Genomic DNA, 26,814 nt, shown 5'->3' with positions numbered 1-26,814 from the left:
ATAAACAGCAACAAACTGTAAGACCAGCAGAAATAAAAATGTAATTCAATTAGTGAAGGGAAAAGAGAATAAAATGTTTTGTCCGCCTCACAGCGCCTGAAGGAAAGCAGCAGAGGCAACCAGCAATCCTCCCTTGCGTGACTGTTCCAAACCTGAAGCACCATAACCTGAGCAGTGCAATCCTATGCATGTCCTTCAGGAGCCACCTACCTATCCTCTGAAGGTGGGGACACCCAGAACAAGAGCTTCGAGGATGACCTCAACTGTAGTGGCCTTACACGGAAGGACCACTTCACAAAATCCAGGACTTCATACAATCTCTCCTGGATCTCACAAGCAATTGCATAAGGGCTGCAGAGCATCTGAACAAGATCAATTAATTTGGGATCCTTTTAAGCTTACTTCTGTTTGGGGGCCAATTTTATCAATTCCCCCACTCCAAAAAAACCCTCATCACTCTTAAACCACGAGGCCTAAACACTGCTTTTAAAATAGTCAGGATTCTTCAACTTATGTTATGAGACAGCAGGCTGCATTGAAGAACCTTGGGGGTTGGACTCGATGGCCTTGTAGGCCCCTTCCAACCCTACTATTCTATGAACCCCATGAAATATATACATGAACCAAGTATTTCCTACACCTGACCCAAAAGAGAGAGAGAGTGTACACATGCACAGGTTTCCCATGCTTCTATCAGACTTTCCTGAGAGCTATCCAGATAAACTGGCTGGTAGGAAGACCCTTTTAGATAATCCCTTATTATTCATCTAAAGCGAATAATTATTTGGGCACAATTCAGCAAAAGAAACTTAAATTGATGCCAATGTGCAGCCCACTTGCATTTTCCAAAAATATATTTGCTTCATTTCAACTGATAAACATAAGGCATCCACTGGGAAAGTCTGTCTAGAAATCAGATGATCAAGGTGACACAATTAGGATCTCCTAGTTTACTGGCTTCTACATAAAGCTGCAAAGTATTCAGCAATTCTCCAACCTGAGAACAGCAGTTCTTTAATGAATAAGCTAGGGTTGGCAGAGAATTTCTCCCCGAAACTTCGGGGGGCCGAGCGCCAACGTGTTCGGCCCCCCGAACAAGTTTCGGGGAGAAATCCTCCGAACCCCCCCGCCCCCCGCCCCCCCCCGGGACGGGTCTTACCTTCACCGAATGTCCCTCCCGGCGGCGGGTCCGGCCGGCGGTTCGGCGGGCGTTCGAGCGGGGCGGGAGCGGCAGCCAGTCTTTCGACCGGCTGCCGCCGCCGCCATTACAATCAAAGAAAAAACAACGACAACGCCCCCTGATAGGCTACGTGACGATTCACGTAGCCTATCACGGCTAGATTTGCAAAGTCAGCCGTGATAGGCTACATGAATCGTCACGGTGACTTTAAAAAAAAAAAAGTGTGTACGGATAATGGCGGCCCGCATAGGGAGCTGCCATTCCCGTTCCTTATTTGGTCGCTGTAGTCTACATAAATGTTTACGTAGACTACGGTGAAAATAAGGGCAACGCTATTTGCGTTGCCCTTATTTTCGCCGTAGTCTACGTAAACATTTACGTAGACTACAGCGACTAAATAAGGAACGCGAATGGCGGCTCCCTATGGGGGCCGCCATTAGCGTACGCTTTTTTTTTTTTTTAAGTCACCCGTGATAGGCTACGTGACGATTGACGTAGCCTATCACGGCTGACTTTGCAAATCTAGCCGTGATAGGCTACGTGAATCGTCACGTAGACTATCAGGGGGCGTTTTTTGTTTTTTTTTTTAACTTTCGTGGCCGGGCGAGGCGGGAAGCCTCCTCCCCGGCCTGAATTTCGGCCGGGCCGAGGCGGGAAGCCTCCCCCCCCGGCCGGAACTTCGCGGGGGGAGCAGCGAAGCGCCTCCCCCCCACCGCGAACGTCCTTCGAGGACAGGTAAGTGACTTTCGTCCACCCCTAGAATAAGCTACTGAGAAATAAAGGAGTCAGTAAAACTGTAGAGTACATTCGCCACCTGAATATTAAACCAGAAGAAATTAGCATTTCGAAGCATCCAATGGTGTTTTTACCTTCCACAAAAGATGCACGGTTCGTGTTCCAGTGGGCTGATGAGATTCAATTACTCTCCACAAGTCTACTCTCAAAGGAGCTATTAAAATTAAATAAAATAGTATTAAAAATACAACACAAAATGCATGAGCAGCTTATTTCTACAACCCCACCAAGGTAGCCACCATTACTGCGTTGCTGGTGCTTGCAAGCTAGTTAGTATCCTATCCTCTTTCAGCACCAAGCAGATACTCAACACAAGAACACACACAATAGTGACAGCTAATTCTTCATTGTCTTTCACAAGCGGGCAGCTCCTTTACAGGCTATGAGGCAGTCCATGAACAACTGTTCTAACAACTGTCCACAGAAAGTATCATGGAACATCATGACTGATTGGCTGACAATACTTAAATGATTCCCTCCGACCCATATTCAGTAAGGGTAAAAGGGATTGAAAACATTGGGCAGCATCCAGTTGGACATAAGCACTAATGTAAATTACTTTGCACTAGTGTAAGGGACCTCTAGCACAACACCAATAGCATTAGCTGCCGTGATGGCTTTTCAGAGGAATCCAGTCACAGCAGCAATGCTATGTGCTAGAGGTCCCTTATGCTAGCGCAACATAATTTACATTAGTGCTCATGTCCAATTGGATACTGGCCATCAGTGTTACCACCTCCCCTTGCCCAGTTGATTTTTTTTTAGACTGAATAATGTAGTCATTAAGGGAACAATCCCATGGCCACTAGCCAGCAGCTAGACAGCCATAGGATATGTCAGTTTCCAGGAACCAACCTCAGAGCCCGTGCAACGAGGTCAGTTCCTGGAGACCCGACCTCCCCCCCCCCTGCACTGCCTCACAGGCAGCTCAGAATGGCCCTGCACTTGGGGGGCATTCCAGGGTGGAGAAGGCGGAGATGCCAGTACGACACATCCTATGTGTCATCCAGCAGTCGCTTCCCCCACTTCACCTTCCCGCAGCTAGACAGCTGAAATCGGCTGTCTAGATGCAAATGCAGGGCAGCTGAAGCGCGGAGGGGACAATCCCCTCCGTGCTTCTCCTGCCCTGCATTGGACAGGCAGTTGCCTCCGAGTTCGGAGGTGGCCACCTATCCCCATAGGATTGCACCCTAAATGGGTGTAAAGCAGCCAGAGATACCAGTTCAAACCTAGATCCTGACAGATGCCAGGCTAGCATTTCCCCTTCTCAATTAAATTCATAAGTGATGTGAATGGGCAGCCAATGTTCAGTAAGTCAGCTCTATGCCCAGCTATTGCTGATGTATTCCATTTAGTTCAAAACAGAATTTATAAACTAGATTTTTTAAAAAATAAGAGAATGACAAGATAGTAAGAGCACATATGAATTCAGTAGGCAATGGGGCTGGCGATCTCAGGTCTTCCCAGCAAGAGGGCAATTCTATAGCCCCTCACCTACCACTGCAAGCAGGCAGTGTTTTCATAGCACCCTCTCTTGTGGCCTCCCACAGGTTTAGCCAGCAAGAGGCCTCTTTTCTTGGCTTTCCTCCTCACAAGCCCTTACTATCCCTTTTGAAAAAGAGACCAGACATGGGGCTGTATCTCAATGGTACAAAATAGGCTTGACTTGTGAAATATAAAAGGCCTCAGGTTTGATATCTAGCGTTTCTAGTTAAAGGTTCAAAGAAATCCATTGAGAAATTGCTTCGTACCACAGTAGCAGGAACTGGTTGTAAGGCTAACAGTTTACATAGGATACCATACCCTAGAGGATGTCTGCCCTGCCTTTTTATAGAAGCCTCCTAGGAAGAAGATTCCACAACCACCCCAAGTCAGTTTCACAGAAGGAAAAAAAAGGACAATTCCCCCTCAATCATGATCTAAGTCTTCCTTCCAGTGATACAGAGCCATTACTTTTTCCCATCCTAAAGAAATATAGTTTCGTCACCCCACTTACATTTTCCTTCAGTGCCTACCCTAGTTAACTCATACACATTGACACAAATGTGTGTTCACAGTGCTTCCCCCACGTATAGTACAGGTGAGCAATTGTTCCGCCTATTCTGAAATCCCAAAAACTATTTGGAAACTATTAAGATGTTGTCTCGTACCCTTCCTTTTCTAAACACACATTACTCCTTGCTCCTTCTGAACCTGTAACTTCTCAGGGAGAGGACAACTCAAATGGCCAGACAGAAGAGAGGAACAAGTGGAATATGTCTCGATGACAGTTTCTGTTGCTTAGTGGTGTGCTTGGGCACTGAACCACAAGTGCAAGCAGGGAGGTCCAAGAGGCTACTTTGAAAAAACATGAACTGTTTCTCACGAGCCCCATAGCATAATTTCTACCATGAAGACTATCTGATCTGCACTAGTTCCACAATCACCATTGCTTGCAAGAATTCTCAGGATAGCAACAGAAGACAGCCATGAACGATTTTTTAAAATTTATGAAAGCAACTGTAAACACTGACAAATTCAGTAAATTCCCATTACCAGTTAAAAATGACTCTTCAGCTGTAGCCAGAGTACAGATATGTTATGGTAAAATCAGAACAAAGGCTCGATGTCACATTTCTTAAGCCATTTTGAGCCCTGTAAAGCTAGGCATGGACTTTTGAGCCGAGTCTTTAAAGCACACTACCAGGAACAGGTACCATTTATTTGAAAAAGATGATAGCTGTGAAGTGCAGGAAAGGAACAACACCTTCCTCACCTGCATAGCATGCCCTTCTCCCCCAATTCATGCTACCAATTTTTAGGATTGCAGCCTTGAAACCGAGCAGCTTTGAGCAACATGCCATTTTAATTTGGGGGGAAACTCGCATATAAAGTTTGGATATAGAGTCTGTTGTGTATGTTCTATGTCAACCACTAGGTGGCTTCTGCTGTCTCTGTGTATATCAGAACAGAAGAACAAAGCAGGTAAGCAAGCAAGGTACCTGCCTAATAAAGGTGTGCTGTGTCCAGGTCTTATCAATGGGACGCACAGACATAACAGTGGTGACAAGAATGGAATTGACTCACGCTGCTGCTCTACTGCTGTGACTGCATTAAAAGCTATCAAGAAAGGAGCTGGTAAGTGCAAGATAGTAGGCTGGTTGGCCTAGAGCAGCGGTTCTCAACCTGTGGGTCGCGACCCCTTTGGGGGTCGCACGACCCCTTTCACAGGGGTTGCCTAAGACCATCGGAAAACACATATTTCCGATGGTCTTAGAAACCGAGACACCGCTCCTCTATCCGTCTCCAGGCGGGTCCGCCCACATGCAGATATGCCCACATACGAGGACCCGGCGTGACGACATCATCACGCCAACCCCATCACATACACCCCGTACAAATACAGGTGTATGTGACAGGGTTGGCGCCACAATGTACTTATGCGGACCAGTAACACATGTGTAGAGAGCAGCTACTGTGTAGAGAGCAGCTGCTGTGTTGAAAGCAGCTGCTGTGTTGAAAGCAGCAGTACTGGAGGTAAAACGACACTTCATGAATTATAATTACTGGGTAAATGTAAAATCATGTACCGTAAAATCATCAACTACTGCAAAAAATATATATCTGTACCATGGGAACTTAATCTGGATGCTGATGGGTCTTTTTATATTCAGCTGTGGTTGATGTGAATACTGCCCCCTTGTGATAGTAACAGGTATGTAAAAACAACAACACAGAGAATGGTAAATCATAGGAAACTTTAATGAACTGTATTGACTGAACTATGCCATGTTATTTTCATTCGCAAACCATCCCATGACAATGGATCGTGTAGAGAAGAACGTTAAGAAAAGAAAATATAGTGAGGATTTTTTACAGTATGGTTTTGTAACAATGAAAATACATCCTGAATATCAGATATTTACATTACGATTCATAACAGTAGCAAAATTACAGTTATGAAGTAGCACCGAACATAATTTTATGGTTGGGGGTCACCACAACATGAGGAACTGTATTAAAGGGTCGCGGCATTAGGAAGGTTGAGAACCACTGGCCTAGAGGCTTTGTTATAATTGTTGTTGTTGTTGTTCAGTCGTTCAGTCGTGTCCAACTCTTCGTGACCCCATGGACCATAGCACGCCAGGCCTTCCTGTCCTCCGCTCTTTCCCGGAGCATGCTCAAGTCCATATTCACTGCATCAGTGATGCTATCTAGCCATCTCATCCTCTGCCGTCCCCTTCTCCTCTTGCCTTCAGTCTTTCCCAGCAAAGGGGAAAAAAAGGGTCTTTTCCAGTGACTTTTCTCTTCACATTAGGTGGCCAAAATATTGGAGCTTCAGCTTCAGTATCTGTCCTTCCAATGAGCAGTCAGGGTTGATTTCCTTTAGGATGGACTGATTTGACCTCCTTGCAGTCCAGGGGACTCATAAGAGTCTTCTCAAGCACCACAGTTCGAAAGCATCCATTCTTCGGCGCTCAGCCTTCCTTATAGTCCAGCTCTCACAGCCATACGTTGCTACTGGGAAAACCATAGCTTTGATTATGCGGACCTTTGTTGGCAAGGTGATGTCTCTGCTTCTTACTATGCTGTCTAGGTTTGCCATTGCTTTCCTCCCAAGGAGCAAGCGTCTTCTAATTTCATGGCTACAGTCACCGTCTGCGGTGATCTTGGAGCCCAAGAAAATAACATCTGTCACTGCTTCCATTTCTTCCCCTTCTATATGCCAGGAAGTGATGGGGCCAGATGCCATGATCTTCGTTTTTTTAATGTTGAGTTTCAAACCAGCTTTTGCACTCTCCACTTTCACCCTCAACAAGAGGCTCTTTAGATCCTCTTCCCTTTCTGCCATTAGGGCAGTATCATCTCTGTATCTGAGGTTGTTGATAATTCTCCCGGCAATCTTAATTCCGACCTGTAATTCATCCAACCCGGCGTTTCTCATGATGTACTCTGCATATAGATTAAATAAGCAGGGCGACAATATGCAGCCTTGTTGTACTCCTTTCCCAATTTTGAACCAATCGGTTGTTCCATGTCCAGTTCTTACTGTTGCTTCTTGACCCTCGTACAGGTTTCTCAGGAGACAGGTAAGGTGGTCTGGTACTCCCATCTCTTTAAGAATTTGCCACAGTTTGTAGGAGAGTTGAGGAGGCATATAAGGTGGCCGGATAACAAGCTCATGAAGGTTATATTTTAAAATGGGATCCCAGGGACAGCATATGGACCTCTTTTGATAATACTGTAGAGGACTTCCCCACATATATTGAATGCCTTGGGCAGTATTATGTACTCCATGATACCCCCGAGGAAGTGCCTGCATTACTAAATATGTTTGGGATGGGTGGAGGGGTCATACTGTTGGCTTTGTAGGTTGACATAAACAGAGAAGCCATGCTCCAAATCTTTTGCTAAAATTGTGGCTCTCCTACAGGAGCATTTTGCATCTAAATCCCAGTAGATTGCAGAGAGGTTTTGATTTCACAAGAGTAACCAGCAAAAAGGGCAATTAAGCAATTAAGGCTTATTTAGCAGCATTCCAAAGGCCTTCAAACACTGCAATTTTGGGAAACATCTCATATATAGCTCTGAGGGACTAACTGGTCTGTGGTCTCAGAGATGAAATTATTCAGAAACGCCACCCCACCTCACCTCATCTATTCTGACCTTTAAGAAGGCCATGGAATGCACTTCTATGGAAGCTGCAGCCTGCAAGTCAAACCCCACCCAGAAGTTACGTTATTCTTCTGGTCAAAGAAGCAAACAGAATCAAAGGAAAATGCAGTCACTGTGGTAAGGGAGGACATAAGATAATGGACTACTGTCTCCAAAGCATGACTTGCTGGCAATATGGAAAAAAGGACACATACAGTGTGTAGTTCTGCCATACAGAACAGAAAAGCGATATAAAGAAAAAGCTGAAAGGGTACCTTAAGTACATGCAGCAGAAACAGATTAAGAGAATAATGAGGGCTTAGCTACATAACTATTGCTTGTGTATGAAGGCCTTGTAAAAAGATGGATATAAAGGGAAGTATCCAATGTTAGTCCTTTGGAGAGTAGACCCACTGAAATGAATGGGACTTAAGTCATGACTATCTTAAATCTCATTCATTTCAATGGGTCTACTCTCCAAAGGACTAACATTGGATACTGCCCAATGGACCCATTATGGGCAATACCCATCACAGAGGTGAAAATGCTCAAGGCGGAATGAGACACAGGCTCAGGTGCATATGTTATTTCTCCCAAAGAGTTTATTAAAAATTCAGCAACTGAATGAAACAGGTATTATGCTGAAAACAGTGAAGGTAACTTCACTGAGAGTGTTAATCGTAGCAGTATAGTAGAATAGTCAGAGTCATAACCTAGGTCTGTATCTTGTACCAACAAAAGGACCCTGCTTGGACAAAGCTTGTTAAATAATATTAGTTTGGAATGGAAATTTATCAAGGTTTTTCAAGCACACCAGACATCCATCTCGCAAGAACAACTGACAGAACTTTTGTCTTAGGCCAATCCAGTTTTTTAACAGGGCACTGGGCAGCTGAGGCATATTGAGGACAGCATCGTGTTAACGGATGGAGCAAAACCCAAATTCTTGAAAGCCTGACAGGGTTTACTTGCTATTAGAGATGTAGTGGCTAAAGAACTGGATAGTTTAGAAAGACTACAGTTGATTGGAGTGAAAGGGCAACACCTATTTTTCCCGCTATGGGGGAAAAATGGATCAGTATGAATGTGTGGTGAATTCAAGGTAACAATTAATCCAGAGCTGAGAACAGAACACCACTCCTTCCTTTGAACTGAGGATATTTTGTTATTGCTAGCCAGAGGAAATAAATTTAATAAATTGGATCTGGCACAGGCTTATTTCTAGGGCTGTGCACCACTTTGGGCCGAAGCCCAAATAACAAGGTAAAGTGGGCAGATTCAGAGGTGCCTCGTCACAATCAGAAGCACATCAGAATAGCAACAAGGTGCCCCCAAAGCGAAATGGCTCATCAACAAGGCGCCTCAACCACCTCGGAGATTCATAGCTCTTCTTATGCCTTCTGAGCAGCCCAGACAGGTGTCTCCAACATGTATCAACTCATGAAAGATCATGCAGGGGGGGGCGGGGGCAAAGGGACCAAATGTATCAATTTGAGAGAGTTCCAGCCAGTGGGAGGGGCAAAAGTCAAGGAGGAAGTAGGGAAGGGGAGAGGAGGAAGGGGGAGCTTTGCTGTGAGTTAGCCTCCATTTGCTCATTGTGAGAGAGGTGGTGTTACTGCAGAGGAGAGGACTGTCTGAACGTTATTTGGCTAGAGCGATGATCTCCAAAGTGGGGTGCACAAGACGATCCACTGGGGTGCACAAGACACTTGATAATTGAGCAGCCTCCCGCTGCCCTGACGAGCTGCCACTGTATGCAATGATGGTGATGGTGGCAGCAGGAGGGGATGGGAGCCAAGGGGGAAGCTCCATGGCATTTCTCTCTCGGCTCCAGTCCTATCCTGCCTCTGCTGCAGCCACCGAGAGCAACTGCACCAGTCTCTGCCAGGCACGGCACAGGAAGCTGTGGGGCTGGAGCAGCTGGCATCCTGCCAAAGGAGAATAGGAAGGAGATTAACCCTTCCCACTCTCCTTTATTAGAATGAAGCCAAGAAGAAAACACGTGCTATGACAGCTATGTTAGTCTCTCCCCTCCCCACCCTTCTGTAACATGTTTACAGTTCATTCTTCTAGTTTGTTCATTTAAAAATCCAGAAAACATCACTGTAGTTATTTGTCTCTGCCCCCACCTTTTCAATTCTCTTTCAACCAATGGTTTGCCCTTACTTTGATTCTGAATAAACACTTTCCTTTCCTTGTTCTTGGCTCCTCTCCACCTCCCCTTCTCAATTTCTATATTCCTTCCTTCCCCATTTTTGATCTCTTTTCCCTTAAAAAAAAACAACACCTATCTCTTCTGTTAGGATTATAGTCCCCCCTCCCCCCGCTTGTAGGTTAGTGTTTGCTTTACTTTTGCACACACACTTGTGCTGTGTGGACAAGCAAAGGAGTACACACAGTCCACGTTTCCAAAAACAGTAGGCAAAGCACTACACACATTAACAGATATTATTTAAATAATATACTACATTGTGCGTTGCAAAACAAGCAAGCCCAATATGAAGCATCTTCAGGGTCTTGGCAGGGGCAGAGATGGGCGAGGTGCTGCTGTGCCCTCCTGGCAGGATTGCTGTGTTGCTTTCTGACCCTGTCAGGCCAGCAGACAACTGTCGTTGCTCTTCGTTCAAGTCAATGTGCCCACCTGTCTTTGTTTGCTTCCTGCCTACCAGCCAGTGTTTTCCCAGGCAATTCAGCCAAAGACAGCCTGAGGTTATTGACTGTGAATAGGAAAGCAGTACTAGGGGCAAGGGGTTATTTGCACTTCAAAGAAACCTACAGCAGAGTTTAGGGATAGTGACTTCCTCAATGCTTCAACACCTAACTTAATTATCCCTTTATGAACTTGGTTTGAGTTTCTGAGAACAGCACATTTTACCTGTGCCTAGCACAAAAACTCCCTGGCCAAACTGTCTGAAATGTGGCAGGTGGGATGCCCTCAAGTGGGGCTATGTATTCCCCAATTTTCATGCACTTCTTGCTTTGAGAGATTTCCTTGAAAAAAATCAAATTTGCCTGCGTCTTGCACAAAAACTAGTGGGCCAAATTGCCTGAAATTCGGCAGTTGGACACCCCTCCAGGGGGGCTGAGAGCTCCCCAAATTTCATGTAGGTATCATGAAAACTGAAAACATTGTGACCGTTTGTGTTTTCCCGTGCAAGTCAATGGGAAAACACCAAAAGCAATTGTCCAAATCTCACTTCGGATTCAGATCTGAGTCAAAGCGGATAGGGTCCAAATTGGTCCAAAGTGAAGCGGGACCACTTTGAAAGGTCCAAAGTGGCATCCGAAGTGAAGCAGGGGGTCTGTGCACAGCCCTACTTATTTCCAAATGGAAGTAGAGGAGACATCACAGAAATTTCTGACCATCAACACTGAAAAGGGATTGTTCCAGTATAATCGACCGGAAAACCATTCTTTTCACCACAGAAATGAAGTTTCAATTGCCAAAGGCTGTCTGATGTGGGAATGTCACATGATAATCCCTGTGAAGCGGCAATCCAGAATTTTGGAAGAACTACATGTAGAATACCTTGGCATTGTCAAGATGAAGGCATTGGACAGGGGTTATGTATGGGTGGCCCAGGTATTAGCCAAAAATTGCTCTGGCTGTCAGCTGGTACAAAATATGCCTGGATTGGCATCATTCCATCCACAGAACTGCCCAGTGGCTCCCTGGGAAGGCAGCCACCTGGATTTTGCAGGCACATTCCTCAGCACATTGCTCTAGTAGTGGTGAATAGATATTCCAAATAGTGTCATCACTACAACTTCAGTGAGAATTATACATACCCCCAGAACTCTTTTTGCTCAAACAGGGTTGCGTGTACAACTGGTAACAGATAATGTCCCCAATAAGTTTTCCCATACTCTTTCATCCAATTCTGTACCATTCACCCTTCTTCTGTTGAGACCCAACTAAGGAACAGCTAAATCAGTTGACTGTACAGTGTCACAGACTGTATATTCTACACTATAAATGCCATTATTTTTGTGATATTTTTGAGAAAATGTATATAAACAAATTCTAAACTGGATCAATCTTAATTGAAAATAAAAAGAAATCTACTAATTTAAAACTTAACGGATGTATAAAACATCTCTACACTTTTACTTGCCTTGTTCTTCTGTTGTTCCTGTTTCCTCGCTACTCCATTCACTCCAGAATCTTGACATTTCAAGGGCGCACCGAACGATAACAGTATAATTTGCAAAATCCCATAGATTAGTGATATTAAAGAATTGTTCTGTAGTTTTCTCCATGAAAACAATTTCACTGTTCTAAAAATGGACAAAGCAACATTTTCACTTCAAAGAACGCACACAAAAAATATGGGTGAAAATGTATAATTACAATCCTCTCCCTTGTCATCTGTCACAGGCCCCGTCAACCATATTTATTCCTCACCCCAATGCAGCTTAGATGGAAAATTTCGGTTGCCAAAAAATGTCATGAATTCTTGATCCCTTCACTTAAAAGAGTGGCTTGCCAAAGTTTGGAAGATGACAAATGTCTAAATTGATTGAGTACATGAGCCTTAGAGACAGCAAACATAAGTTGGAGACTTTTAGATCTAGCTGACCCTCCCTTATAATTAATTAATTAATTACATTACATTACATTTGTATACCGCCCAATAGCCAAAGCTGTCTAGGCAGTTCACAACAATTAAAACCACAAAATATAGCATAAAATACAATATAAAATGTAAAAGTTTAAAACTACAATATAAAAGTAAAACCAAAATAAGACCTAGCAGCAATGCAGAGATTAAAAGTACAATAACAGATTTAAAACAGCAGAACTAACAGACTAAAATGCCTGGGAAAATAAATAAATAATCTTAATAAAGTACACTGAAATATACAAAAGCGCCTGAATCTAATAAATATTCCATGTTTTGATTACTGTGTTCTCAGTTAATTATGTTTTGTACATATTATATTGTTTTGTAAATATGTATAATTGCATATTTTACATAGATGTTTTAAAAAGAATTAGAAGGTAACAGCAGTAATATATAGGAATATGACTTTCCAATGTATGTTACAGCATGCCCTGCTTCCTGCAGTAATGACTATACCAAGTATGGCTACAGACACTTGAAATTATATTAAAATATTATTTTCAAAGAGGCCTGTGCACTCATCACATCAGATAGATATAGTGTTTCAGGACATCATGCAGTAGGAGTTATATCACCGGTATAGAAGGGGACTGAAAAGGGGGAGTGGATCTCAGAGGTATTCTTCCCATTGAAGCACAGCAAACTTTTCTGATGTCTCCCACTTGAAAATGAGTCATCAGGGAAATGGAGGCACAGCATTTCTGTACTGCCCCAACACAGAGACAAACATTTACGACCAAGAAGGAATAGACTATTCTGACACAGTAGTGAACATCTCTTGCTTGATTAGTGCAGAGGCGGGTCACATTTTAGATCTGTGGCAAATATGATTCCTACAAATATCAGTACTACACCAATGTTCACTAGTAGTACATACCTAAAATGTGAAAGCCTGATGTAAAGATACAAATACTTAAGAACCATAACCTCTTTTTTCTGCACATGGCTTCACTCCTCTACCATTCCTCACTCTAGATCCTACTCTTGCACTCAGCTAAAATATCTCATGCGTATCTTTAAGTGTCTCCATTATCTCACTCCTTCCTATTTCTACCTACCTACCTATTTTCACTTCCTCATCTTCTTTTCTAGGCCAAGATTTACACCTCAATTCCCCACTTGTATTCATTTTCCTTAGTTGTGACATATCACTGGAATGTCCTTCCTTTAACATTCTCCATCCATCAGCATCTTCAGGAAGAGATTAAAGATTCAATTTTACTCAGGGTTGCTCCATGCGATTTGCATCCTCTGCCCCTTCCATTTTTCTGACCAGTTCCTTGTGTGTCATGCCTCCCTTAAGCCTGTGAATAGGGACTGCCCATTTTCTAATACTTGTTAGTTGCCTAGACTTTTTTTCAATGCTTCATAAATACTAGCTGTATCTGTTGCAAAAAAATTTGGAACCATGTGTGTGTAACTTATGATTTAGTAACTTCATTAAGCTGTTTTACCCAATCTTGAGATTTCACAATTTCATATTACATTTGTATTAAAACTGTATTTCATACCCATCCAGCTCCACAATACAAATTATTATAATAGCAAAGCTGTCAATTTATTTTTGGGGGTGCGATTATTTATCTGCAGATCTAGGCATCGGGAGCTTTGAGACCATTCCAAACTCTATCAGATAATATTTAGGGGTCAAAACGGAGTGAATAAAAATTCATGCTCCATGTTAATTTGTTGTTCAGTCGTTCAGTCGTGTCCGACTCTTCGTGACCCCATGGACCATAGCACGCCAGGCCTTCCTGACCTGCACTCTCTCCCGGAGCGTGCTCAATTTCATATTCATTGCATCGGTGATGCTATCTAGCCATCTCATCCTCTGCCGTCCCCTTCTCCTTTTGCCTTCAGTCTTTCCCAGCATCAGGGTCTTTTCCAGTGAGTTTTCTCTTCGCATTAGGTGGCCAAAATATTTGAGCTTCAGCTTCAGTATCTGTCCTTCCAATGAGCAGTCAGGGTTGATTTCCTTTAGGACTGACTGATCTGACCTCCTTGCAGTCCATTCACAGATATAAAGAACCACATTGACCTTTGCATCTTCCTTCCACAGTTTTTAAAGCCGCAAGTACAGTAAAAACAATTGCCACATAATATGTGTAGCAGCCCATAAAGCAATAATTGTGCATAACAAAGATCTCCTCCCAACTGTGCATAGAACCCTGATACAGCCAGTAGACTTGCTATTCATCTGATCCTGAAAATGAAGGCAGAGTGTTTGAGGGCATCACTCACTCAATGCACAACACCATCCAAAGAAATGAACAAGAGTTGACAGCAATTCTTGCTCTTTTGACGAAATCACAGATAACTGCCCTTCTTTTGGGACCCAGGGAAATCCTGTTCCAACAGAGATTAGAATAACCAAATCTGACAATGGGTTTATGGGTACGGCAGCCATGCCCTGGATTCATTGTGAAGCTGTGCGATACCAGACATCAAGGTGCTTATATTCAAACAGTCACTCTTTCCAAGATGGGAACCCCATTGGAATATCACCAAGATAGACAAGGAATGTAAACTATTAGGAGACCTGAACCTACAGAAAGGGGAGTGAAGGGTGCCTTCATAACACTATTTCTATTTACTCAAAACATGCTCGCACAGAATTTGTCAAAATATTTCTCATATGTCTTGTACCTTGCCAGTAATTATATGAGCTACAAAAAATGCTATTCAGTTAAGATTCAGCTTACCGAGTGATTTTTTGTTATGGATCTGTATTGAATCTGGCACTTTGAAGTCCCAGAAACAGGCAGCATCTCTGGTCTTTTCCAAGAAACTCTTAGCATTTGCTTCATCCCTGGAATTGGTTCTAGTTCACTTATCTGAGGTGGATCAGACTTCACTGGAATTGAGAAACAAAGCTCTCTTGATTTCAAATGATAAATATACAATTTTACTATCAATCTACTGGGTTAAATCCAATGTCACACTAGTGAACTTTTGCCCAGAAGGCTTCTAAGCCATCCAAAAATCTGTTCTCAAGAAGCAGCCCTGCGGAGAAGATTTTGTGGGCACACGGGGAGCTGCATGGAGGACACCCATCTCCTAGTTTTACTGATGGAATGGTTCCTGTCAGCAGAACAACACAATTGGATTCAACCCACTGGCGGCAGCATAAGGGACTCTACTGGGGCAGAGAGAACGTGGAATGTGAGTTAGGCTGTCCAGGGCTCTTAGTGTTAGGTCTTAGGGACCAAAAACTGCCTGCCCCAATTCACTTAGCACAAAAGTTAACTTGTGCAAATGTAAGGGTGTAGTCCACATCTAGGGACACCTAAAACATTTTTTTAATTGCATCTGCAAGAGCCACAAACTGAAACTTATTCAAGTGAGCACAATAAGCAGGTTACTCTGACAGTAGACCCTGTCAAACATGTAGCATTCAAATCATACTGAATTGGTGCAATTTGAGTGATGAGTGTAGCAAAAGTATTACAGTAGATAGAAATAATGAGAACCCTTCAGCTCCTACTGGAACAATAGCACACGATGACACTCCTGTGATGCAGTGGTGCCAGAAAAAGAACATTGTCTTTCTTACACTCATCACTGTATCTTAAAAGAGCTTTTAACTGACTGTGTGGTATACTTGCTCAGATTCACCACATACCCAGGGATTTAAACTTTTAAACATCTTAACCTGTATTTTTTTAAGGGTGGTTGAAACAGAATAAAAACAAGAGGCATAAAAACTAATGATGTTTGATTTTAGGTTGTTCTTATTTTACTGAATGTTTCGTTTATATGTGCACCACCCTGAAATCCTCTTTGGGATGAAAGTGCAGTTTATAAATTTCAAAAATAAAAATATTCTATCACTTGTGCTCTTTCATCTCCTCAGTACACCAAAGAGCCAAACATCTTCAAAGGGTGATTTTTATTTTATTTTTATAAGCTACGTTTCTACCCCAAGGCCTACAAAACTGAACCCTACTGGTGTTCTATATCAGCTACAGAGCGCCAAAAGGGTCAAATTTAGCTCCTTGTAGAGCTCCGTAGCACTACGAACACCATTAAAAAAAATCCAAGGGTGAGGAGGGCTGCATGCAGCCCTCGGGCCACGTATTGCCCACCCCTGCTCTAAAGGAAGATGCCAGGTAGTGAACCTTGGACCACTTTATGAACATACCATATTATGGAACTATAGGCCAGCATTTGGGGTGGGCAGGTATAACAGCATCTTCCATCACAGTACCTGGAGGCAGTGATGGTGGCAGCACTTATGAGAAAAGTTGTATTAGTGAATAGTAGTAATCTGCACTAACAAAATGGGGAAAGATTTCCAAGCGATAATTAAAGCTCTACAAAATCCAAATCCAGTTTCTCTGCAACAGAAATGCTGAGCTCTGCCCAAGCATACAATCTCAGTCAATGTTTATTGTATTTCTATTATAAATTGCTTATCAACTTACTAATTTCCCACGGACTTTGTGCGACCCAGTCCGACTCTGCTTTCCCAAACTGATTTTTTGCCTTCACTTTGACAAGACATGAAACGTCCGAAACACCATATAATGAACATGAACCATTTTTGCTTTCGCAGACTTCGTGCTCTCCAGACCTACTGAAAAATGCGGAGGGAAAATAGGAAATTAGTAATTCTCAGTGGGAGAACAGAAGTGGTTAAGAAGTTTACATTTAGGATGCAACCCAGGAAAGCGCCTTCTAGGTTCAACACAATTTGGAGAACAGTACAAAATAAATTATAGTCTTAATTTGTAACAATAATTTCAAAAGTTGGGCACTTTCAAGTCTCATGGGTTTCAATGGGAGAGATTTAAAGTGTGTGCTCCTCCCTTTCATAGAAATTAATGGGATGAAAACATGGTGAGGCCAAACTAGATGCGACATGAATTAGGAGATCACACTGTTGTTATTATAATTATTTTGTTGTTGTTGTTGTTCAGTCGTGTCCGACTCTTCGTGACCCCATGGACCATAGCACGCCAGGCCTTCCTGTCCTGCGCTCTCTCCTGGAGCATGCTCAAGTTCATATTCATTGCATCGGTGATGCTATCTAGCCATCTCATCCTCTGCCGTCCCCTTCTCCTTTTGCCTTCAGTCTTTCCCAGCATCAGGGTCTTTTAATTATTTTACTAATTGGTAACCCCCACGTGGCTGCTTTAAAAATTGGGAAAGTGTCAGTCTTGAAGAGGAAGTTCAACCCTTTCCTCCCTCCTCCAAAGAGCTATTAGCCCTATAACAAGGTCAGGCACAAGTATGGAGACAATTTGGATCAAAGACAGAGCAAGGGAGAAAATGTTATTTTCCCTCTTGCAGAGCACCACTTCCAGTAGCAATCTGAGGCTAATGAGAAGCTTTTTAAAAAATCCAAAGAAGATCCAAATCACAGATCTCCCACAACAGGCCTGGGGTCTACTTAGGCCTGGAGCAGCACTGTACAAGTACCCAGCCATTTACTAGCCAAAAGACCCAGCCTACCCCATGGCCTCTTAATAACCACTGGTAAGAATGTAGGGTAGGGATGATTAACCTTTTTCAGCCTGAAGGCTGAACTCCATTTCAGAGAAGCTCTTGGATGGCTGCATTGCAGTGGTGCATGGGCCAAAGGCAAACATGAGTGGACCACAGAATTCAACCCCCACAACCTTCATTACGAATGTATAGTGGAAGCATGTCTACTCAGAAGTAAGCAGAACAAGCCTCTGTAGGACAAGACTCAGAAGTAAGCAGGACTGAATCACTCAGCAGTGCTTTCAAATAGCATTTCTATTCAGAAGTAAGCACGATCATGTCTACTCACAAAGAAGCAGGGCAATACACTGCTTACTCAGAAGTAAACAGGACAAGCCTCTGCAGGAAGTAGAACTGAATCATTCAGCAGCTTCCTCCCCTACCCCCCAGCCCCACCCCCTTTGCCCCACAGGGAAAGCTCTAATCTGATTAGAGATAGAATCTTTCCCATCCATGGCAGATTGGGTAATGCTAGAAAAAGGAATTAATGTGCTGGATGAGGAAAGTCCATGGGCTTATAAGGTCCACAGGGCATAGGTTTATCATCCCTGATGTAGAACGACCTTAGGCAACTGGTGCTCAGCAACTGCAGTTGAGTAATGCCTCTTGCTGCACATTACTGACCATGTTTCCAAAATTAAAAATGAACATTATTATTTGTGTTGTCAGTCTAGAAAGCCTATACAGGCAGAGGTTTCTAGGATGAATATAGACAATGGTTTTTAAAAGAGGTAAAGATGATGAGATAAGAGGCATCATTCTTTTAGGCAAACACATTAGTTGTGCCTCTCCCACTGTTGCCTTTGATCAAAGTTTCGGCAAGCTTTCGAAGCATCCTAAAAACCTGCAAAATCTGGGAACAAATTTGACCACAGGAGAGGTGTGGAAAAACATGGGCAACAATGCCACTGTTATACCATTTTCCACTCTGGGAAAAACATCTTGCCTATCTGCAGTCTCAGCCAATAGGCATTTTTAAAAAGATACCAAACTGTAAATGCACATCACTAGATATTTCTTGAATGATCTCAGTACGAATCCAAGGCAAACCATTCAACATCGCAGTAATTCAAGTCTATGCCCCAACCACTGATGCCAAAGAAGCTGAGGTTGATTGGTTCTATGAAGACCTACAACACCTTCTAGAACTAAAACCAAGAAAAGATGTCCTCTTCATCATAGAGGATTGGAATGCTAAAGTAGGAAGTCAAGAAATCACCGGGATAACAGGCAAGCATGGCCTTGGTGTACAAAATGAAGCAGGACAAAGGCTAATAGAGTTTTGCCAAGAGAACATGCTGATCATAGCAAACACTCTTTTCCAACAGCACAAGAGGCAACTCTACACATGGACATCACCAGATGGTCAATATCGAAATCAGATTATGTCCTTCGCAGCCAAAGATGGAGAAGCTCTATACAGTCAGTAAAAACAAGACCTGGACTGTGGCTCAGATCATGAGCTGCTTCTTGCAAAATTTCGGCTTAAATTGAAGAACGTAGGGAAAACCACTAAACCATTCAGGTATGACCTAAATCATATCCCTGATGAATATACAGTGGAGGTGAGGAATAGATTTAAGGGATTAGACCTGATAGACAGAGTGCCTGAGGAACTATGGACGGAGGTCCGTAACATTGTTCAGGAGGCAGCAACTCAATCCATCCCAAAGAAAAAGAAATCCAAGAAAGCCAAGTGGCTGTCTGATGAGGCTTTACAAGTAGATGAGGAAAGAAGGGAAGCGAAAAGCAAGGGAGAAAGGGGAAGATATATCCAACTGAATGCAGAGTTCCAGAGAATAGCAAGGAGAGACAAGAAGGCCTTCTTAAATGAACAATGCAAAGAAATCGAGGAAAACAATAGAAGGGGAAAGACTAGAGAAGTCTTCAAGAAAATCGGACGTATCAAGGGAACGTTTTGTGCAAAGACAGGCATGATAAAGGACAAAGAAGGCAGGGACCTAACAGAAGCAGATGAGATTAAGAAGAGGTGGAAAGAATACACAGAAGAACTATACAGGAAAGATCTTAATGTCCCTGATAGCCATGATAATGCGGTCACTGAACTTGAGCCGGACATCCTCGAGAGTGAAGTCAAGTGGGCCTTAGGAAGCATTAGTAGCAACAAAGCTAGCAGAGATGACAATATTCCAGCTGAGCTATTTAAAATCCTAAAAGATGATGCTGTTAAAGTGCTGCACTCAATATGCCAACACATTTGGAACACTCAACAGTGGCCACAAGACTGGAAAAGGTCAGTTAACATTCCAATTCCAAAGAAGGGCAACGCCAAAGAGTGTTCAAACTACCGTACAATTGCGCTCATTTCACATGCCAGCAAGGTTATGCTCCAAATCCTACAAGCTAGGCTTCAGCAGCATGCAAACCGAGAACTACCGGAAGTACAAGCTGGGTTTCAAAGAGGCAGAGGAACTAGAGATCAAATCGCCAACATTCACTGGATCATGGAGAAAGCAAGAGAATTCCAGAAAAACGTCTATTTCTGCTTCATTGACTATGCTAAAGCCTTTGATTGTGTGGATCACAACAAACTGTGGCAAATTCTGAAAGAGATGGGAGTACCAAACCACCTGACCTGTCTCCTGAGAAACCTGTACGAGGGTCAAGAAGCAACAGTAAGAACCAGACATGGAACAACCGATTGGTTCAAAATTGGGAAAGGAGTACAACAAGGCTGTATATTGTCGCCCTGCTTATTTAACTTATATGCAGAGTACATCATGAGAAACGCCGGGATGGATGAATCACAGGTCGGAATTAAGATTGCCGGGAGAATTACCAACAACCTCAGATACACAGACGATACCACCCTAATGGCAGAAAGCGAAGAGGATCTAAAGAGCCTCTTGTTGAGGGTGAAAGTGGAGAGTGCAAAAGCTGGTTTGAAACTCAACATTAAAAAAACTAAGATCATGGCATCTGGCCCCATCACTTCCTGGCATACGGAAGGGGAAGAAATGGAAGCAGTGACAGGTTTTATTTTCTTGGGCTCCAAGATCACTGCAGACGGTGACTGTAGCCATGAAATTAAAAGACGCTTGTTCCTTGGGAGGAAAGCTATGGCAAACTTAGACAGCATAGTAAGAAGCAGCGACATCACCTTGCCGACAAAGGTTCGTATAATCAAAGCTATGGTTTTCCCAGTAGCAACGTATGGCTGTGAGAGCTGGACTATATGGAAGGTATTTGGGGTTGCACTGTATGTGAAAAATACATATCTCTGCACAGAAATACAGGAGGATGAGCTTGGTAGCCCCATCGAGAGCATCTGGATCAAAATAAATGGAGCAAAGAATAAAAGGAACCTGGTGGTCGGAGTCTACTACCGGCCACCCAACCAAGGAGAAGACGAGGATGAAACTTTTGAAAAGCAAATAGCCAATGTTTTAAGGAAGCATGATGTAGTAGTAATGGGGGACTTCAATTTCCCCGATATTTGTTGGGAGACAAATTCTGCAAAACATGGCCCCTCCAGGAAATTCCTGACTTGTGTCACAGATAACTTCCTCCTACAGAAAGCAGAGGAAGGAACTAGAGGATCAGCTATCCTTGACTTGATCCTAACCAACAGAGATGACTTAGCGGATAAAGTAGCAGTTACAGGAACTCTGGGGGAAAGCGACCATGTTGTACTTGAGTTCTTGGTTCTAAGGGAAGCAAAAGCCAAGTATAGTCAAATGCGTACCCTGGATTTTAGGAAAGCTCATTTTAATAAACTCAGAACAATGATCAGTAAGGTCCCATGGCAAGCGACGCTAATGAGAAAAGGAGTCCAAGATGGGTGGGAGCTTTTAAAAAAGGAAATTCTCAAGGCACAATCACAAACAATTCCAACAAGAAGAAAAGGTGGAAGACAACAGAAGAAGTCAATGTGGCTTCACAAAAAGCTTAGGGATGACCTGAAAACAAAAAAGGACACATATAGGAAGTGGAAAGAAGGCCAAGTAACAAAGGAAGAGTACAGGCAGGTAGCACAGAATTGCAGGGATGGCGTCAGGAAGGCTAAAGCTGAGAACAAGCTGAGGTTAGCGAGGGATGCTAAAAACAACAAAAAGGCTTTCTTCAGCTACGTGCATAGTAAAAGGCAGAGGAAAGAAATGGTTGTTCAGCTATTAAATAAGGATAGCAAAACGATAGCAGATGACGAAGAAAAGGCAGAGGTGCTCAATTCCTACTTTGGCTCAGTCTTCTCCCAAAAGAGGGTCTATGACCCCCCCTGGCAAAGGAGAAGTACAGGCTGAAGGGGCAGGATTGCAGCTAGAGATCAATAGGCATATTGTCAAGGAACACCTAATGACTTTGAATGAGTTCAAATCTCCAGGGCCAGATGAACTGCATCCTAGAGTAATAAAGGAACTGGCAGAAGAACTCTCAGAACCGCTATCTATTCTCTTTGAGAAATCATGGAGGACAGGGGAAGTGCCAGATGACTGGAGGAGGGCTAATGTTGTCCCTATCTTCAAAAAGGGTAAGAAGGAGGAACCTGGGAACTACAGACGAGTCAGTCTGACACCAATCCCAGGGAAAATTCTGGAGTAGATGATAAAGCAATCCATCTGGAAGCACCTTGAAAACAATGCCATGATTACTCGAAGCCAACATGGATTTGTCAAAAACAAGTCCTGCCAGACAAATCTGATCACATTTTTTGGTCAAGTAACCTCCCTTGTAGACCGTGGGAATGCTGTAGACATCATATACCTCGACTTCAGCAAAGCTTTCAACAAAGTGCCCCATGATATCCTGATGAGCAAACTAGCTCAAAGTGGGCTAGATGAAACAACGATCCGGTGGATCCACAGTTGGCTACAGAATCGGACTCAAAGAGTGCTTATCAATGGGACCTTCTCAAACTGGGGAGAGGTAACGAGTGGGGTACCGCAGGGCTCAGTCCTGGGCCCAGTGCTCTTCAACATTTTTTTGAATGTCTTAGGAGGAGGAGGTGCAATGAATGCTAATCAAATTTGCAGATGACACAAAATTGGGCGGGATAGCTAATACTTTGGAAGACAGAAACAAAATTCAAAGTGATCTGGATAGACTGGAGCGCTGGGCAGAAAACAACAGAATGACATTGAAGAGGGATAAATGCCAAGTTCTGCACCTAGGAAAAAGAAACCAAATGCACAGTTACAAGATGGGGAATAAGTGGCTCAACAACACTACAAGCGAGAAGGATCTTGGAATTGTTGTCGATCACAAGCTGAATATGAGCCAACAATGTGATGTGGCTGCAAAAAAGGCAAATGCTATTTTGGGCTGCATTAATAGAAGCATAGCTTCCAAATCCCGGGAAGTACTAGTTCCCCTCTACTCAGCACTGGTTAGGCCTCATCTGGAGTACTGTGTCCAGTTCTGGGCACCACACTTGAAAAAGGATACAGACAAACTGGAGAGGGTTCAGAGGAGGGCAACAAAGATGATCAGGGGACTGGAAACAAAGCCCTATGAAGAGAGACTGAAAGAACTGGGCATGTTTAGCCTTGAGAAGAGAAGACTGAGGGGAGATATGATAGCACCCTTCAAGTACTTGAAAGGTTGTCACAGAGAAGAAGGCCAGGATCTCTTCTTGATCATCCCAGAGTGCAGGACACAGAATCATGGGCTCAAGTTACAGGAAGCCAGATTCCAGCTGAACATCAGGAAAACCTTCCTGACTGTTAGAGCAATACGACAATGGAACCAACTACCTAGGGAGGTGGTGGGCTCTCCCACACTGGAGTTATTCAAGACGAGGCTGGACGGCCATCTGTCAGGGATGCTCTGACCTGGATTCCTGCACTGAGCAGGGAGTTGGACTCGATGGCCTTGTAGGCCCCTTCCAACCTACTCTTCTATGATTCTATAAAGCTGAGTGCTGAAGAATCGATGCTTTCGAACTGTGGTGCTGGAGAAGACTCTTACGAGTCCCCTGGACTGCAAGGAGGTCACATCAGTCAATCCTAAAGGAAATCAACCCTGGCTGCTCATTGGAAGGACAGATACTGAAGCTGAAGCTCAAATATTTTGGCCACCTAATGCGAAGCGAAGAGAAAAGTCACTGGAAAAGACCCCGATGCTGGGAAAGATTGAAGGCAAAAGGAGAAGGGGACGGCAGAGGATGAGATGGCTAGATAGCATCACCGATGCAATGAATATGGACTTGAGCACACACCGGGAGGGAGCGCAGGACAGGAAGGCCTGGCGTGCTATGGTCCATGGGGTCATGAAGAGTCGGACACGACTGAACGACTGAACAACAAGATATTTCTTGTATGTTTCATTTTCAAGAATGGAAGTTACACAGTGAAAACAAAAATAGTCTTGTGTCATCTTAAAGACTAATACATTTATTATGGGACAGGCTTTAATGGAGAAGAGTCCAATTTATCAGACGCATGAACTATTTATTTATTTATTTAATTTAAAATATTTCTTGGCCACTTTCAGGGCAGAAGCCCTCCCAGGGTGGCTTACAGCAATAAAATACATAAAAAGAACTTTAAAAAAAAACTGTTATCCTAAGTTGGCAGGTAGAGAGAAGAAGAAAAAAAAGTAAAACAATGAAATCAGAGGGAAATGTAATGCAAAATTTTAGAAATTTTCTACCACGCCTTTCAATCTGCAAAAGCACTTCCAAGGTAGCTTCCAGATTAAAAACACAATATTTAATACAAATAATACAATGCCATCAACTAAGAGAGAAATCCTATCACCTCTAGACAGCATTTGGGGCACCACAGGACAGTTCAGATTCCTGGATCCAAGGCTGGAGACAGAGTTCAGACCCAGGCATCCAAGTTCCCCACCCCCTCCCAGCTAGCATGGAGAGAACCGCTCTGGCTGACTTTCCCAGGTTGCAAAGGCAACCTCAGAGGGAAGGGAAAGAGGGCGTGCCAATGGACAGGGAGGGGAGGGAACGGCTTATGTCATTTCCCCAGTCCCCCTCAGCCTCCTTCCCTCCCCTTCCCCGACACGTCAGCTGGACCAGTGAAAACATCTATCTACCTAATTGCAGAGCGGGAGGCCTGAAGACATTTCCAGAGGCCTTCCTTGAGTGACCAGCCACAGTTCATTAAATTCAGAATTTGTTTCTTTTAAAATGTTGTAATTGTTTTAATATGGTGTTTTATTCTTTTATCTTTGTTGTTCACCACTCCAAAATATTTTGATGTGGAGCAGTAAGTAAGTAAGTAAGTAAGTAAATAAGAAAACAAAGGTGGATCTAATAGGAGTGCGCCCTAAATCATTAAAACAGCCGCATGACTGTGATAATTGCATTAAAGCTGTACGTATGTAAAATATGCACAGTGACCATTCACAAAACAGTACCGATGATAACACAAACATCGTGGTAATGGTAAGTTAATGAACACCTGTAGGATAAAAGCCTGTTATCACAATTCAGACCACTGGTGATAGAACTGAACTTTTTAATAAATTCTAATTCAGCAGTGTCCTGCTGGAGCTTGCCTTTGAAGTTCCTTTGTTCAAGAATGGACACTTTAAGAGTATCTTGAGAGGTTCAAAGTCCTCTCACTCATTTCTGAATATTGCCCTTTCTGATGTAAGATTTGTGTCCATTTATTTGCACAGACTGACCTGTTTTTTCCTATGTAGAATGCAGAAGGGTGTTACTAGCAGATGAGAACATATGTCACATTGAAAGGTGAGCAGGGGAATGAACCCTTGATGTTGCAGCCAATATTATTTTTTTGTTCAGTCATTAAGTCATGCCCGACTCTATTATTCGTGTTGCCCAAGTAGATATGGTGACAGAGTTGGCATCTCAGCTTGTTGCTTGATCTGGTCCCTGTGACTGTGTCTGTTGGGTGGCCTGTTGTTGGTGACTAGCTGTTTTAGAGCCCCCTAATCTTCATCAATGGCCTGATAACTGGTGACCAAGGTGTTTCAAATTCTAGAGCAATTCATGTCAGACATTTTACTCTACACACGAGCAAGCGCATCCATCCCCAAGTATTATTTTGTATGAACCAACACAACATGTTGCGTCACACTTGGAGACGCACAGAGGAGCACACACAAGACCCACCCACCACCTCTCCAGAGACACCTGCAATGAACTAATAGCAAATAGCAGCCGCAGAGGGCAGCAGCTTCAAAGAACAAGAAGAAAGGGGCAAATGCAGATCTTCACTTGCTCCTTCTTAGCTGTTGCCCTCTCTTTTATATTGTTTTATATTTTATATTTTAACATTCTTCATATGTGCCTGGGAAAGGAAACTGCCTTGGTCACCCTGTGGGATAACCTCTGCCAGGAGAGGGACAGGGGAAGTGCGACCCTGTTGATTCTCCTAGACCTCTCAGCAGCTTTCGATACCATCGACCATGGTATCCTTCTGGATAGGTTGTCTGGGTTGGGAGTTGGAGGCACTGCACTGCAGTGGTTCCGCTCCTACTTGGATGGCTGATTCCAGAAGGTGGTGCTGGGGGATTATTGCTCTGCGCCTTGGTAATTATGCCATGGGGTTCCACAGTGCTCTGTTTTATCCCCCATGCTGTTTAACATCTACATGAAACCGCTGGGGGAGGTTATCCGGAGGTGTGGGCTAAGGTGCCATCAATATACAAATGACACCCAGCTCTCTCTCTCTTTCTCATCAAACCCAGGTGAGGCAGTGGCTGTTCTGAATCAGTGCTTGGGCACAGTAATGGACTGGATGAGGGCCAAGAAACTGAAACTCAATCCAGACAAGATGGAGGTACTGTTAGTGGGCGGTTTGTCTGCCCAATTAGGTGACATTCAACCAGTTCTGGAGGGGGTTGCACTCCTGCTAATGGATCAGGTTCGTAGTTTGGGGGTGCTCTTGGACCCAGAACTGTCACTTGAGGCACAGGTGAACTCAGTGTCATGGAGCATTTTTTAGCAGCTTAGGCTGGTATACCAACTACGGCCTTATCTGGACAGAGATAGCCTAGCTACAGTTATCCATGCTCTGATAACCTCTTGTCTGGATTACTGCAGTGCGTTATATGTGGGGCTGCCTTTGAAAATGGTCCAGAAACTTCAGCTAGTCCAAAATAGGGCAGCAAAATTGTTAACAGGGACTGGCCAACGAGATCACATTACGC

At 43.5% G+C, this 26,814-nt stretch overlaps 1 protein-coding gene across 3 annotated transcripts in view; it reads right to left on the bottom strand.

Moving 5' to 3' along the window:
• The window catches only part of IL31RA (interleukin 31 receptor A), a 60,533-nt gene that overhangs the window by 18,917 nt on the left and 14,802 nt on the right, over positions 1–26,814 (bottom strand). For 2 of the 3 annotated variants that reach the window (XM_084833263.1, XM_084833264.1), the window contains exons 5-8: positions 16,659–16,810; positions 14,937–15,088; positions 11,725–11,887; positions 2,050–2,129 (exon numbers count right to left, since the gene is read on the bottom strand). In XM_084833263.1, the coding sequence (XP_084689389.1) occupies positions 2,050–2,129; positions 11,725–11,887; positions 14,937–15,088; positions 16,659–16,810 (547 nt within the window). The remainder of the gene's footprint in view (positions 1–2,049; positions 2,130–11,724; positions 11,888–14,936; positions 15,089–16,658; positions 16,811–26,814) is intronic. The other variant, XM_084833265.1, reaches the window with a different exon arrangement.

Source organism: Heloderma suspectum, chromosome 2 (genome assembly GCF_057233095.1).
Source record: "Heloderma suspectum isolate Gila_16-S chromosome 2, 16-S_ref, whole genome shotgun sequence".
In the NCBI taxonomy this organism is placed as follows: Eukaryota; Metazoa; Chordata; class Lepidosauria; order Squamata; family Helodermatidae; genus Heloderma; species Heloderma suspectum.
This window is presented reverse-complemented; position numbering and strand designations above follow the sequence as displayed.